Below are 14964 nucleotides of genomic sequence, written 5' to 3'. Positions count from 1 at the left end.
AATCATCCAAGCCCAACACAGCCTGGAGATGTTCGCCTGTCAACACGCAGGCGCTGAGGGCCGCCAACGTACGGTGTACCCGGGCTGGGGGATTCTGTTCCCGCCGACCTTCGGCGTTGGGTGTCAGATCTCCCCTGGGGTTCCTGGGTGGATCGGGACAGGAAGAGCTGCAGGATGCCGCGCTCCTGCGCAAACCGAGAGGGCCATCAGCTAACCTGGTGCGAGGGTTTCGGCCTGAAAGGCAGCTACCGTCTTTCCCAAGAGGCGAGGTAGGGGGGTGGCGGGGCGGTCTGGACGCCAAGGTCGCGTTCACTGCTCCCGGGAGACCGGGTGGCGCGCGGGGCGGACCCGAGGGGGTGGCCGCTCGGGCGGGCGGGGCACGTGGGCTCGCGGCCGCCAGGTGGCACCACGGCCTGGGGCCTGGGCGCCGCCGCGGGCGGGGCGCGAAGGGGTTAAGGAGGCGGCGGAGGCGCGGCGGCGGCTCTTTCGGGGAAACCCACCGGGGCGCGCGGAGGCGGGAGCGGCCGTGGGCTGCGGGGCCCGGCGCCGCGCCGGGCGGGGGCGCGGCCAATCGGGCGGCGGGCCCGGCGCGCGCGGAGCCAGGCGATATGGAGGGAGGCGCGGCGGCCGGCTGCCCCTGACGCGCCGCTCCGAGCCGGTGGTCGGCCAGCCCGCGCCGCCCGGGGCCCTGCGGCGCGGAGATGAGCAGGTCGGCGGCGCTCCTGCTCTGCCTGCTGGGCTGCAACGTCTGGAAGGCGGTGACCAAGACGCTGCGGGAACCCGGCGCCGGAGCCCAAGGTCGGTGCGCGGCGGCGGGCTTTGTGTCGGCCGCGGGCCTGCTGCAGAGGCGGCGGCGGCGGCGGGGCTCCGGGGCCGCATTGTGTCGCCGCGGCCGCCCGAGCCCGAGCCGCCGCCACCGGGCCTGCAGCCCCAGCGCCGCGCTCCCGAGGGGGCGGCGCCGCCCGGGGGCGCCGAGATACCCGGGCAGACGCTCCCGGGGGGCCGCGGGCCGCCGGGGTGCGGGTGGCATCAGCTGTTGCCGCCTCGCGTGGCTGGTGTGGATGTACCCGAGGGTCCTTTATGCGCGCCGCGGACACGCGGCACCATCTCCTCCTTCGCCCGGGCGAGAACGGCAGCCCCCCGGGTCGCCATCGCCCGCTCCCCACCTCGGGGCTCGGTTCTCGAAGCCCGATCGCGAAGGCTACGCTCGGCCCTTTTGTTGCGGCGGTCGAGGGGGTGGCCGCCGCCCCTGGGGTGCCCCCTGCGCCCCGGGACCCCGAGGTCCGCGGCCGCTGCCCGCCTCCAGCCTGCCGCAGTTTGGGAAAGTTTCGGGGTCTCCTCCCCCTCCCGATGCGACGTCTTTAACAGGCCTTAAGGGCTCTGCTCGGCGGCCCAGGAATCATCCCCGGAAGGGGAGAAAGAATTGGAACTGGGAGGCCCTAATCAATTTTTTTAAAAAAATCATTTCCACGGCTGTGTGTCGCCAGCTCAAGGCTTTTGTCTAATCTTTGGCCTCTGCAAATATGCTTTACAACCCTGGGAGGAATGTGCTCGCCTCTGAGAATGGCCACGAGCCTGTCTTTTGTTTTCAAAATAAGAATTTGTTTGGGGGGGAAGCCCGAAGGTTCCTTTGCACGGGTTTGTGCGGTCGAAATCGAGGGCTTCTCTGTTGCCTGGTTTTTCGAAAGGGTGAGTGAGGCCGCCGTAGATGCACATCTGGCGTTCACACAGGACACCAAAGCCGGGCCTCGCTGGGCCTCTCTGGTCTCCCGGGAGGGTTTCCCTGCAGCCCTGGAGACCCTCACCCGCACCCCGACCCCCAGACTCCTTGCCCGCGTCCTTTCCTCGAGGAAAGGTGTGTGTTCTGTGAAGTCCGCCCAGCAGACGGAATGCACGGGGAGCGCTCCATCCCAGCTCGCTCCATCCTCTTGCTAGGACCCTGCCTTACGCCCTTTTCCATATGCTCGTCCTCTTTCCTTATGGCAAATATTCAGAACCCAGAGCCCGGGAGTGCCTGGGAGCAGAGAACCCTGGTGGTTTTCCACCTCTCATGTTGAGACAGGGAAGGGAGTTCCTACCCACAGTCGGTTGGGGTTTGGTTTGTTACCTACATGTTGAATTCAAGGTTTTCATATTCATCGCTTGCTGTATCATTTGCTGGAGTCTCTTTCATGCGTCGCTTTTTCTATAGCTGTGATGGGACAAGACCATTCTGAATTGTGTATAAACTTAGTAATGTACATTACGGAAGGGGGAACATTGGCAAGGTACAGAAAAGACTGTCTCTTCATGTAGGAAATGAATGTTTAGGACATTAGCTCAGCAGTGTTGAATTGTAGCCTCTTTCATTAATCCCCTACTGCTCTTTGAATCAGCTGTTTCAATGAATATGATATTTGTGTTTCAACGAGGCCATTAATTCCAAAGAATGGGTGGAATTTTTTGTTTTGCACTTGGGATAGGGATATGGAAACATTAAGTTTGTGCACTTATAAAATAGGGGAAGGCATAGCCTTAACTGGAACAAAAAAGTCATGAAAAAAACCTACTAGGTCTAGGTCAAACACCACATTTTGCAGAGAGCTTGCTGCTAAATATTTTATCTGGTAACTAAAGTCTCAGAAATGGAATATTCTGTGCGGTGAGTGAGAAAAAGTCAAGCTGTGAGATGTTTATGCACAGCTAGGAGTACCTTAGTATATTGTGTGTTTGGAGTGGGAGATCAAGTATCTTGGAATATTTTTCCCCAGGATTACTTCCTTGTTTGGGTAGGATGGCTTTTTAAAGAGCTGAGCCCAGGAGCTCTGCTAGAACTCAGGGTCTCACTACCTGGCATCTGGATTTTGAACTAGTACCGTGTTTTCAGGGAATGGACAATTGCTCCTCTAACTGTAGAAGGTCGCCTTCACCCCACTGAGTTCTTCAGACCATTTTGAAATTTATCTCGTAACATAGTTTTAAAATTCATGTCTTCTCTGCTCTCCAGGATCACGTACACCGTGAAGACAAATGCTATCTCTGATTTCACTTTGCATTTTCCGCAGCAGGTTGTAGAGGGTTTTGCACAGAGCTGGTGCTCAGGTTGTGTTGAAAGAAAGAGTAAAGGATTGAAGACAGCTAGTGCATATACTAAAGGGCACCGTGCATACACTTTAAGAAAAAAACTTCATGCTTACCTGCCCAGAAACCTAATTTGTAAGAGTTTTTTTTTTTTTTGGCTGCGCAGCTTGTGGTATCTTAGTTCCCTGACCAGGGATCAAACCCATGCCCCCCTGCAGTGGAAGTGGTTAGGGAGTCCTAACCACTGGACCGCCAGGGAAGTCCCTACGAATCATACTTTGAACATGCATTGTGCTCACATAGATGTTATGCACCAACCAAATTTAGATTAGGAAAAACTACTTAGAGACCTCAAACACGTAAATCATGGGCCAGAGCACCCCAATTAGATTCCTAGGCCTAAATGACACCTTCCTTTTTAAATGAATCCTTGTTATGTCAGAGGAAACTAACGTCTGCAAAATTTCTCGGCATCACTTTGCTCTTTATATATTCAAGATAAAATTTAAAGTTTGGCTCTCCCTACTGTAGCTGCTTTGAATCAGCAAAGGGATTGCAAAGGCAACAGTTAGCTGTCACCATGAGGCTTGGCTTTGCTGGTCATGAATTTGAACCAACTCCAGCATATGATTGCGTGTTTTTATGAAGTGTTTCCCTCTGAGTTGCCCTAAAGTGGTCATAGTATCTAATTTTTTTCCTGGGAATTTATAGAAACTGTTATTCACAAGTATCTACTAATTCTGACTTTCTCCACCTCTTACACAACTGTGCGCTAAGACCAGCTTGATAGAGGGGGCCCCTACTTAAAGAATGGTAAGCTGTGCAGACGTGCTCTAGGAGATGTATTCTTGAACCCCAGCGCTCTCTTTATGTTCCAGAAGAAAGGTCAGAGCTAGGTTGCTGCTTATTCTCTAACAGTAAAGTATTTTGCAATGATGCGCTATTTTTTTGTTCCTCTCAGAAAAGCTACAATCTATCATAACACTTGAGGTGAATGGTTGGCTGTCTCTCTTCTCTGCAAAAGGTCTATTCCTGGCCAAATTCAAATTTCGGTTTTTAGAACATCGTGATCAGTTGAAAGACCAGGAAGGGATGTAAGCTATCAGGAGGATTATCCAACAGGCATGACTTATGCTGACCGTATATTAAGAGCATAACATCTAAATAAAACTCATGGGCTCACATCCTGGGAAACTGCAGGACTTGAACTTGCCGAGACCTCTGGACCTCCTTGCACGCCAGGTGTGGGAATTCTATGCAGAAGCAACAGCAATGTCTAGGGAATTTCTGGCAAAGTCTTTGAGATGAGTTTAAGAATTATTTTTGTATCCTATTTGTACTTGTCCTGTAATGCTTGGTAACTTACAGCTTATTAGCTTAGAAACCTAACCAAAAGAAAGAAAATATTGCATGGATTTCCGAACTAATAGCTTTCAAGTGAAGGTACTTTCTCAGTTTTAATCAAGCCTTCATTTTAAACAAATTACTGATATGTCTGTAAATCTGTTTATTTTCATTATTGTTGGCCAATGCTAATTTAGTAGTTTTATTAAATACTGCTTACTAAAAAGGCACACGGAAATAAGTTGGACAGGCAACAGACGTGTATAATACTCTATATTGAAGGAAAAATTGAATATAAAAACATTTCAGAAATCTAGTTGGAAGAATTTGCCCTGTGATAACACATATACATCAGTAATGCTTTTATAGTTTGCTTTTATATATGACTTCCGGACCTTTAAAGACCACAGTCCTGGCTAAATTATTCAGTTCCAGCAAAAACAGAAGTGAATGTATTTTAACAGTACTTTTTAAATTAAGCTTCGGCACCCTAAATAGACCAACTCGTTATAAGAAGTGATCGTTCTTAAAAATTCTATATTGTGACCCGATGGTGTGCCCTACATTCAGAAAACCATTACGTACTTTTGTAAAGTCAAACTTGTAAATAGGCAACATTTGAGGCAATTAACCACTTTAGAAAGGGTTTCACAATAAGTTTCCTTAAAATAAACAGTTTATTCTGCGTATTTAAGGCGACTCCACCTTCCTCTGATCAAGCCTCTGTTTGAAATGTTTGCAGCTCCTCTTCCTCTCAGATAAAAGTGAGGCTGCAAACATTTGCCTATTTTTCTTTCATTTACCCCTTGCAGGATCTATTAACCCATAGAGATTCCAGTAATTAAACCCTATTACGTGGATGACTCCAACTTTTCTCTCTCTTGCTCTAGTTCCTTCTGTCCAACAGGCTACTGGAGGTCTCCATTCAGTGCACGAAGCTGACCTCAAACTCCTCAGCTGCCAGCCTCCTTCTCCAGTCCAGCTTACCTTAAGTTCTCTATTAAACTGGACTCAAAATCTGGGTGTCCCCTTAGATCCTTCCTCTACCTTATAATCCATACAGTTGGTCATTGTAAGGGTGCATATATAGAGCACATTCATGTAGATGTCTTTAGATCCAGGTAGGTGCGTTTATATAGTATCAGAAGGCGCTTCTTGGTCAAGTTTATACTTCTTGTTCTGCAGGTGAGGAAACCCAGGCCCAAAGAAGTGAGGGGACCTCAGACAATGGTGTTCTCTAGCCGCACAGACCCTGTGGAAGGTGGAGTCATGGCCTCGAAAAATGTTCATGTCCTAATCTCTGGAACCAGAGAATACAGTAGTGCTTTACGTGAGAAGAGGGACTTTGCAGAGCTAATTAGGTTAAGGATCTTCAGATGGGAAGATTATTCGGGATTATAAAAGGGAGGCAGAAAGATCAGAGTCAGAGAAGGAGATGTGACAACGCAAGCAGAGGGTCAGAGCCAGAGACGGTGAAGATGTTTCACTGCTGGCCAGGAAGACACTGCCAGGGAATGCAGGCGGCCTCCGGACGCTGCAAAGGGCGAGGAAGTGGATTCTCCCCTAAGGCTTCCAGAAGGAATGCTGCCTTGCCAATGTCTTGGCTTTAGCTCCGTGATGCTGATTTGGGGCTTCTGACCTCCAGAACTATAGGATAGTAAATTCATGTTATTTGAAGCCACTGAGTTGTGGTACTTTTCTATGGTAGCAATAGGAAACCAGTACAGAGACTGACCCCCAAGGACTGTGAGAGATGATGCACCCATACAGCCAGGGTAATGGTACAGCTTGGACCACTTTGGGGGACCAAGCTGCTGAAGATAACATTTGGAGGCTTTTTGCATCTGTTTAACAAAATTCTGCCAAATTGGAACCCTGTTGGGGGCCCTTGGGGAGAGCCTAAAGGGCCTTCCCACCATCACCACCAAAATAACGATTTTTTTTTCCAGAGGAGCTCAGTGGGCTGTGACTTTTATTTGCAAGCAAGGTGCATGCAATTATCGGTGTTCCTTCTAGCGCGGGGATTACTCACACCTGCAGGGAGAAGCGATGGCCTCTTTTAGAAATTTGGCTTCACTTGGCTCTAATCTTTGTCGAAACATACCTGTCGGTAACTAAATGAGGTAAAAGAAAGTTACGACTGAATGTCACCATCAGCCCCCGAAGCCATCGTATAATAAAATGATAGGGGACCCCCCACGTGGAACGGCCTCCCAGTGTTGTCTCAGAGGCTCAGCACATCCCCTTGATGTTTCTCTGCCTCTCTTGGGCCAGTGAGCCCCACCAGCTCGGGGGCCTGGGACCCCCAGAACCATTAAGGATGCCTCCTGCAGGGAAGGGGGATGGGGTGAATTGGGAGATTGGGATTGACATATATATACTACTATATATAAAATGGATAACTAATGAGAACCTACTGTATAGCTCAGGGAACTCTTATGCTCTGTGGTGACCTAAATGGGAAGGAAATCCAAGAAGAGGGGATATATGTATATGTCCAGCTGATTCACTTTGCTGTACAGCAGAAACTAACACAACATTGTAAAGCAGCTAGACTCCAATAAAATTAAAAAAAGACGCCTCCTGCAGGTGGAGGACAGAGCAGTATGGAAACACCCAAATAATCCTCGACACTGCCCCGATTGCAGAATGCAGGAAGAAGGAGACTGCTTGGTCTCCTGCAGTTCCTGTCCCGCTGGGAGCAAAAGACTAACGTTCACCTTAGCCCAGAGAAGGGAGCCACCACTGCGGGGGTCGCTGGCCACTTGGTGGAGTGATGTGGGGATGGGAGAAGGGGAAGGATAATGAAGTGTCTCCTCCTGAGGAGCAGACCCAAGAATGGACAGAAGCCTGACCCATCTCGATTTCAGGGCTTTAGCCTAAAGGTAAACAAAGACTGGAGAAAGGGAGAGAATGACTCCCTTATTTGCAGGCCGAAGACCTTGCCTCATGTTAAGGCATCATTCTTGCCTTCCCCTCCCATCTCATCAACATTCCTTCACTCATCTCTCTTCATTTTCCCTCCCAGGTACTTGTGCAAAGCAGCGTGTCTTTCTCCCTCTGTTTCAGTCTGTTCTTTCAACCCAGGCTCTTTCCACGTGGCCCTCTTCAAACACCATTTTAATTCATGTTTCTCTCCTGCAGAGACACGTTAACTCTTTTCCCGTTGCCCAAAGTATGGCATCTAAATTATGACGTCTGGCCTTTCCTCATGTGCCTGTTCCAGCTTTAGCTCCGTTCTTCACCGTGTTGAGATCACCCCCTCCGGCTAGAATGTTCCATCATTGTCCCCTGGGTGATGGTTGTACGTCCTCACTTCCCTTCACTCACAGCCATGCTCCCCTTTTCCATTCTTAAAATACTAAATGTGAAATGTCTGCTGTATGAAAACAGTATGCTAAACACTTGTTAGACGAAAAAAGAGTTCTTTGGGGCTTCCCTGGTGGTGCAGTGGTTAAGAGTCCGCCTGCTGATGCAGGGGACACGGGTTCGCGCCCCGGTCCGGGAGGATCCCACATGCCGCGGAGCGGCTGGGCCCGTGAGCCATGGCCGCTGAGCCTGCGTGTCTGGAGCCTGTGCTCCGCATCGGGAGAGGTCACGGCAGTGAGAGGCCCGCGTACCGCAAAAAAAAAAAAAAAGGGTACTGTGGAGGAGACAGTATATTTTGGGGTAAGCTTGATTCTTTAGGGGTGCTTACTTTTTCACATTTTACAATCCAATTGAAGAAGAAATGGAAAAATAAATTAAGGACATCACCAAGGTACTTTAATGTAATTAGGCAAGAATCTCTTAACATGAAACTGTTAACAGTTGCATGACTAAAACACAGCTGTAAGTTGTCTGTGATGTTTATTTCTAGAAATTTCGAGGACTTGCCCACAGTAGGCCACAGGAAGTTGTATTTGAGAGAGCATAAGCACACAGAACATCACTTAGTGCTCCTCAAAGTTGTAAGTTAGGTGAGACACGTCCTTTTGGTGATCAAATATTGAAGCAGGGACAGTATTGGTTAGACAGTGTTGGTTCTGTAGTGATTTCCAGTATCAGCTGAAGCTCTGAATAATAATTGCAGAAACAATTAGGTAAAACTCACAGTACTTACAAAGGGTGGGGTGGTGAGATGATCAAATATGGATTTAATATGTTCAAATAGCTTGAGCCCTTAATTGAAGCTTAACTTTATATAAAACATATAAACATACTCAAATATGAGAACTGGCAAGATCTTTTGGGATTGTGGGAAGTAGCCAGTGGTGTTGGAAAAGCTGGCTTAGGAGAAATTAACTTGGAAGTGAGTACTGAGTTTGTAAAAGATTGGTTTGTTTCTTATTTGTTTTGTTTTGAGCTGTACCCCACAGGGATAGAGAAGCCTGAGTGTAATGAGAAGAGGCAACCATGTCCAAGTCAAATGAACGTTTCATTTGCCTAGACTTCTTAGAGCTCAGAATTCGAATAGAAAAATTATTGAATTCATATTGAAGGAAAGATTTTTAATGTAATTTTGACAGAGCTGAACTAAAGACATAAATGCTTTGATGAAAGCTAGCCTCAATCCATAAGGTGAATCACATTAGTCAGACCTCTGATTTCAAACCAGTAATTAGTAGCAGTCTTATGGATGACTTTATACCGGTTGTAGTCAAGTGTGGCTGTGTTTTGTTTCCTCAGCCTCACAATTAGCACTTAGATCTCTCCTCTTAAGAGAGAAGGGTCAACAACAAGCATTTGTGAATGGAAATCTATCTTAACAGAGAGAATTAAAGCACGTGTAACTTGGGTCTCTATTTTATTATTAACAACGTTCTATTTATTTGCCTATTCTTAATTTGATTATTTATAATTTATAGTTGATTTCTAATAATATTTTATTAATGATTTGGATGAGTACCTTGCAGGGATATTGATCATACTTTCTTCTGAAATAAAGACTAAAAGGGGGTGTCTTAGTCCATCCAAGCAGCTGTAACAGAATACCATAGACTGGTTGGCTTATAAACAGCAGCAGTTTATTTCTCAACAGTTTGGGAGGCTGGGAAGTCCAAGATCAAGGTGTTTGCTGATGCGATGCCTGGTGAGAGCCCACTTCTGATTCATAGATGGCCATCTTTCTGCTGTGTCCTCACATAGCAGAACGGGTGAGGGAGCTCTCTGAGATCTCTTCTTAATCAGGGCACTAATCCCATTCATGAGGTCCCCACCCTCGTGTGTGTGCGTGTGCGTGTGCATGTGTGTCAGGGTAGAGAAGGAATAGGAGAGAAAAAGAAAACAAAAATAACCCTTCCAGAGTCTATTATTTGCATCCTACCAGTGCAAAACTAGAGGTTATATAGGGCTGTTTCAGTGCCTGTTCTCCTCTTTAAAAGAAACCTGAACAGGGACTTCCCTGGTGGCACAGTGGTTAAGAATCCACCTGCCAATGCAAGGGACACGGGTACGAGCTCTGGTCCGGGAAGATCCCACATGCTGCGGAGCAACTAAGCCTGTGCGCCACAACTGCTGAGCCTGTGCTCTAGAGCCCGCGAGCAACAACTACTGAGTCTGCGTGCTGCAACTCCTGAAGCCCACATGCCTAGAGCCTGTGCTCCACAACAAGAGAAGCCACTGCAGTGAGAAGCCTGTGCCCCACAATGAAGTGTAGCCCCCTCTCGCCGCAACTAGAGAAAGCCCGCACACAGCAATGAAGACCCAACGCAGCCAAAAATAAAATAATTAATTAAAAAAAAAACCCTAAACGTATATGCCAGTTGGAAGGTGCAAGAGTCGATACACTCCAGCAAGTACCAGGATCTCTTAAAATGACTAAGCAGCTTCTAGAAGTTACTTGGGACACTTCATTAACCCTTTTGAGTCACGAGTATATTGATTCAATTCCTCATAGTCTGATAGTCTTTTTTAAAGTTAAGATAATAATAAAGTTCTAAACATATCTATTCACAGAAGTCAGATATTTTGAATCAGAGTTGAGCATACCAAGAGATGACCTGCTGTAAAAAGTGAAATTTCTTGAGATTTAAAATCACCCCTAAAGACTGGGTATATCATTTGGAAATTGAGACCAGATAGGATTGTCCCCTTATTTCCTCTGCTTGTGCCACTAACCTATAGAAATGTACATTGGGTGTTGCAGATGCACGTGCATGTCTGCATGTAGATTTCACAGAACTGAGCCATTCCAGAAATCCTCGCTGGGATTCGGGAAAAAGTGGGTGCTTGAGTCAGGTCCTCTTTTTTCAGTTCTGTTTCTTCCCTCATATGGCCTTTCCTAATTTTTAGTCTATTTCAGAGCTGCCTGCTTTTTTTTAGAAGCTGTATCCACATAAAGAACAGTGACACCTGTGTACGGCTTCCCTGCTGTATATACTGTTGTTGGTACTTTCAGCGAAGGTACTTTCCCCAAGTCCTTTGAGTTCTTTGGACTTCTACCCAGACAGATTTAGTGGCATAAATAGCCTTTCTGTTGTTTATATTAAAATAGGGATTTTATAAAAGGAAAGGATTTTTTCCGAACTTAGAACATTTTCTTGCTGTGATGCTCACGAGATAGGAGTGTTCAGTCTGACGCCTGAATGTGGACCCTCAGAGCCCAGCATTGGTTTGGTGTTTAATGTGATAGAAAAATCATCTTCCCTGGTGGTCCAGGGGTTAAGACTCCACGTTCCCAATGCAAGGGACCTGGGTTCAATCCCTGGTCAGGGAACTAGATCCCGCATGCCGAAACTAAGAGCCCACGTGCCGCAACTAAAGATCCTGCGTGTCACAACAAAGATCCCGTGTGCTGCAACTAATACCTGGTGCAGCCAAATAAATAAATAAATAAATATTTAAAAAAAAAAAAAGAAAAAAGAAAAATCATCCTCTGAGAGTTGCTGGTCGCTCTATTATTGTCTCAATATTTTTTGATATTAAGAAAGTCTGTGATTATTCCGAGTTAGGAAAACAGAATAGCATTAGATCCATGTAGGTCTATTATTCTAAATATTGTAATACAAGAGGGCAGCGCTTCTTGAGGATGGCGTGAAAGAAGTTACTTGTGTTTCACGTCATTTGATTATTTAAAATATTCCCATCTAATCAGAGGTTGGAGGAGATTGGTTTTTAGATGCCTTCTTTAGAACCAGGTTTTTCACTTTTTGCTCAGCTGATCAGTTTCTTTCTCTGTTACCTACCATCTGCTAGACATGTTTGTGACTGTGTGAGAAAGCATATGGGAAAGGGATAGCGAAGTTAATGCAGTCAACTGGTGAGTGTGGAGGACACAGTGTCTGCAGTCTGGTCAAGTTTCCAGCCCATCTGCTGGAGCCCAGGGAGCCCTCTTAAAATATGGCTCTGCTGTCCAGGCAGAGTACCTGCAGGATTGTCCCAATGTTACTAGTATGGCCACAGCAAAATTAGGTCTCCTTCCTAAACAACGTTCCTTGGCAGATACTCTATGGATACATTTTTTCCTTTCCTCTAAACTTAAAGACTGCCTAGTGAAATGAGACTCAGAAAGCGATCCTTTTAGCTCTTTTAGCTCACTCACCTCTGGGCAGAGCAGGCTGTTAAAATGGCTTTTAATGCACAAGTTGTATTTTCTTTAGAACTGATTCTTGTGCTGTAATGTAGGTTTTTAGTTGAAGTTGAAATTGATAGAAATGCTCCTATTATGAACTTTCTCCCCTACTGTTTGAACCAGTTTTGTGAAACTATCTTGATAAACCTGATTTGCCTTTTTAAATTTAAAGATAGAATCATTGCCTATAATGATGGTTCTTTGAGTGTCTTGATGGAAATCTATTAGATGTCACATTAAATATTAAACTTATGCATTCCAAATCAATACATGTTAAAATACTATATAAATGCTAAGTAAGTATGAGAAAGGAGTTGCCAGCTCTTAGACCAGGGCTGTTGTTTATGTGTACTCGTTAGATAACATTTTGTTAATTAGGTGAAGCTATTCCCTGCTCCTATCTTCCCATTTCTAAATTCAGAATCCCTAGGGAGATGTTTACCTGAGAGAATGGTCTGGAAAGACTTGAAGTTAGATGCTTCCTCACCTTATCTCTCTGTTAGCTGCTTCATGGCTGATTAGCCATTCTTTATACACCCTTCCCCTCACCTATCTCCACACCCATGTGTCTGCCCACCCACCTATCCATTCATCCATCCATCCATCCACCCACACACTCATCCACCCATCCACCCATCCATCCATCTATCAACCCACCTATCTATCCATCTACCCATCTTTATACCCACCCATCGGTTCACCCATCCATCCAACAGAGAGTCTGCTTGCCTTACCTTTCACCACCAAAACATTGATGTTATTATCTTAAATTTATAGGATCCATTAGATTTTCAAGTGCTTTCAGAGCCATTATCCGTTTTGTTCCTCATAATCCTGAGAGGTATTTGGGAGAGAGATTATTCCTTTTTATACATGAAAAGCAATGTGGCTTGCAGTCATGTGCTGGTACACCGTGGAGGTGGAGGTCCCACCCGCACACCCTCCTCTGCTCTCCTCTTAGCGTGTCTCTCAGTTGTTCTAGGGATTCACACTCACTGTTTCTGAGATAATTTTCAAAGATAATTAAGACCCAGCCCCGCTTTTCTGGAACTCAAGCTCCCATGAGGGGAAAAGAGGGATAAGCAAAAAGCGAAGCGTGCAGGGTTGCAGGGAAGGGAATGACTGGCTGGGCTGCCCGAGAGGCTTTCCCAGGGAAGAGGCTTTGGAGCTGGGGTTTGAAGGCTAAGAATTAATCATGTAGAGAAGGTTGGCAGGGAGGCACACCCAGGGCCACACCCCCATCCATGTGAATCGTAGCTCTTGGGGGGGACATAAGGATAATGGCATCATCCAAAACGAGGTCTTCTGAGTTTATTGATAAAGCATTGGAAAAAGAGCTGCTTTTTTTCTTTTGTTGGAAAAAGTATCAGTGGAGTTGCTGAATTTGCTAATAAACTCATGTCTCATCCCACGGGGCATATTGAGTAGTGGGTGTTATTCTTAAGTCTGTGAACTGGTTGCCACGCCTATCTGTCTTCCTCTCCCCAGTTATTATAAAACCTCTTTTCCCATCTATTCTGCTTGGTTGGTTAATCTTCAACCACATAGTCCAACATCAAAGGCTCTGGCTTTTGCAGCATAACTTTCTGTAACCTGAGCCTCCTCTGCTAATCATGTGTAATTTATTTAGAAGGCAGTTACTGGTCTTTGTTCCCCATCTCCTTTCCTTTTCCCCCCCATTCTTATTCTTGCTTTTTCAGTTAAGAGAAAGTATCCGCCTCACAGCAACCAAAAGGGCACAGAAAGGTCAGCCTCCTTAAAGTCAATTTCAGCGGCAGAAGGAGGAGACTTTGGTGTTTTTTTGTTGTTGTTTTAAGTTTTATATTGGAGTATAGTTGATTTACAATTTTGTGTTAGTTTCAGGTGTACAGCAAAATGAGTTAGTTATACATACATTTATTCTTTTTCAGATTCTTTTCCCACATAGGTTATTTCATTTATTTATTTATTGGCTGCGTCAGGTCTTGGTTGCAGTGCACGGGCTCTTCGTTGCAGTGAGGGGGCTTCTCTCTAGTTGTGGCATGCAGGCTCCAGGGCGCGAGGGCTCTGTAGTTGCGGCGCGTGGGCTTTGTTGCCCCTCAGCGTGTGGGATCTTAGTTCCCCAACCAGGGATCGAACCAGCATCCCCTGCATTGCAAGAAGGACTTTTAACCACTGGACCACCAGGGAAGACCCCATATAGGTTATTACTGAGTATTGAGTAGAGTTCCCTGTGCTATACAGTAGGTCTTTGTTTATTATCTATTTTATATATCGTAGTGTGTACATGTTAATCCCAGGCTCCTAATTTATCCTTCCCTGCTAAGCTTTCCCCTTTGGTAACCATGTTTTCTAAATCTGTGAGTCTGTTTCTGTTTTGTAAATAAGTTCATTTGTATCATTTTTTTAGATTCCACATATAAGTGATTATGATATTTGTCTCTGTCTGTCTGACTTCACTTAGTATGATATTCTCTCGGTGCATCTATGCAAATGGCATTATTTCAGCCTTTTGTATGGTTGAGTAGTATTCCATTGTATATTTGTACTAGATCTTATTTATCCATTCATCCTAAGTGTTGATGGACACTTAGGTTGCTTCCTTGTCTTGGCTATTGTAAATAGTGCTACAGTGAACATTAGGATGCATGTATCTTTTCGAATTACAGCTTTCCCTGGATATATGCCCAGGAGTGGGATTGCAGGATCATATGGTAGCTTCATTTTTAGTTTTTAATGGAACATCCATACCGTTCTCCTTAGTGGGCGTACCAATTTACATTCCCACCGACAGTGTAGGAGGATTACCTTTTCTCTACACCCTCTCCAGCATTTATTGTTTGTAGACTTTTTGATGATGGCCATTCTGACCAGTGTGAGGTGATACCTCATTGTAGTTTTGATTTGCATTTCTCTAATAATTAGAGATGTTGAGCATCTTTTCATGTGCTTTTTGGCCATCTTTATGTCTTCTTTGGAGAGATGTCTATTTAGATCTTCTGCCCATTTTTTTTGATTGGGCTGTTTGC

The 14964-nt window shown here is 45.9% G+C and overlaps 1 protein-coding gene across 1 annotated transcript in view; it reads left to right on the top strand.

Annotated features, from left to right (window-relative positions):
• The first annotated feature begins 641 nt into the window (after positions 1-641).
• FAM171A1 (family with sequence similarity 171 member A1) overlaps positions 642-14964 on the top strand; it is a 124989-nt gene continuing 110666 nt past the window's right edge. The window contains exon 1 of the mRNA XM_060162482.1: positions 642-798. Within this exon, the coding sequence (XP_060018465.1) occupies positions 702-798 (97 nt within the window). The 5' untranslated portion in view covers positions 642-701. The remainder of the gene's footprint in view (positions 799-14964) is intronic.

Source organism: Lagenorhynchus albirostris, chromosome 1 (assembly GCF_949774975.1).
Source record: "Lagenorhynchus albirostris chromosome 1, mLagAlb1.1, whole genome shotgun sequence".
In the NCBI taxonomy this organism is placed as follows: Eukaryota; Metazoa; Chordata; class Mammalia; order Artiodactyla; family Delphinidae; genus Lagenorhynchus; species Lagenorhynchus albirostris.
This window is presented reverse-complemented; position numbering and strand designations above follow the sequence as displayed.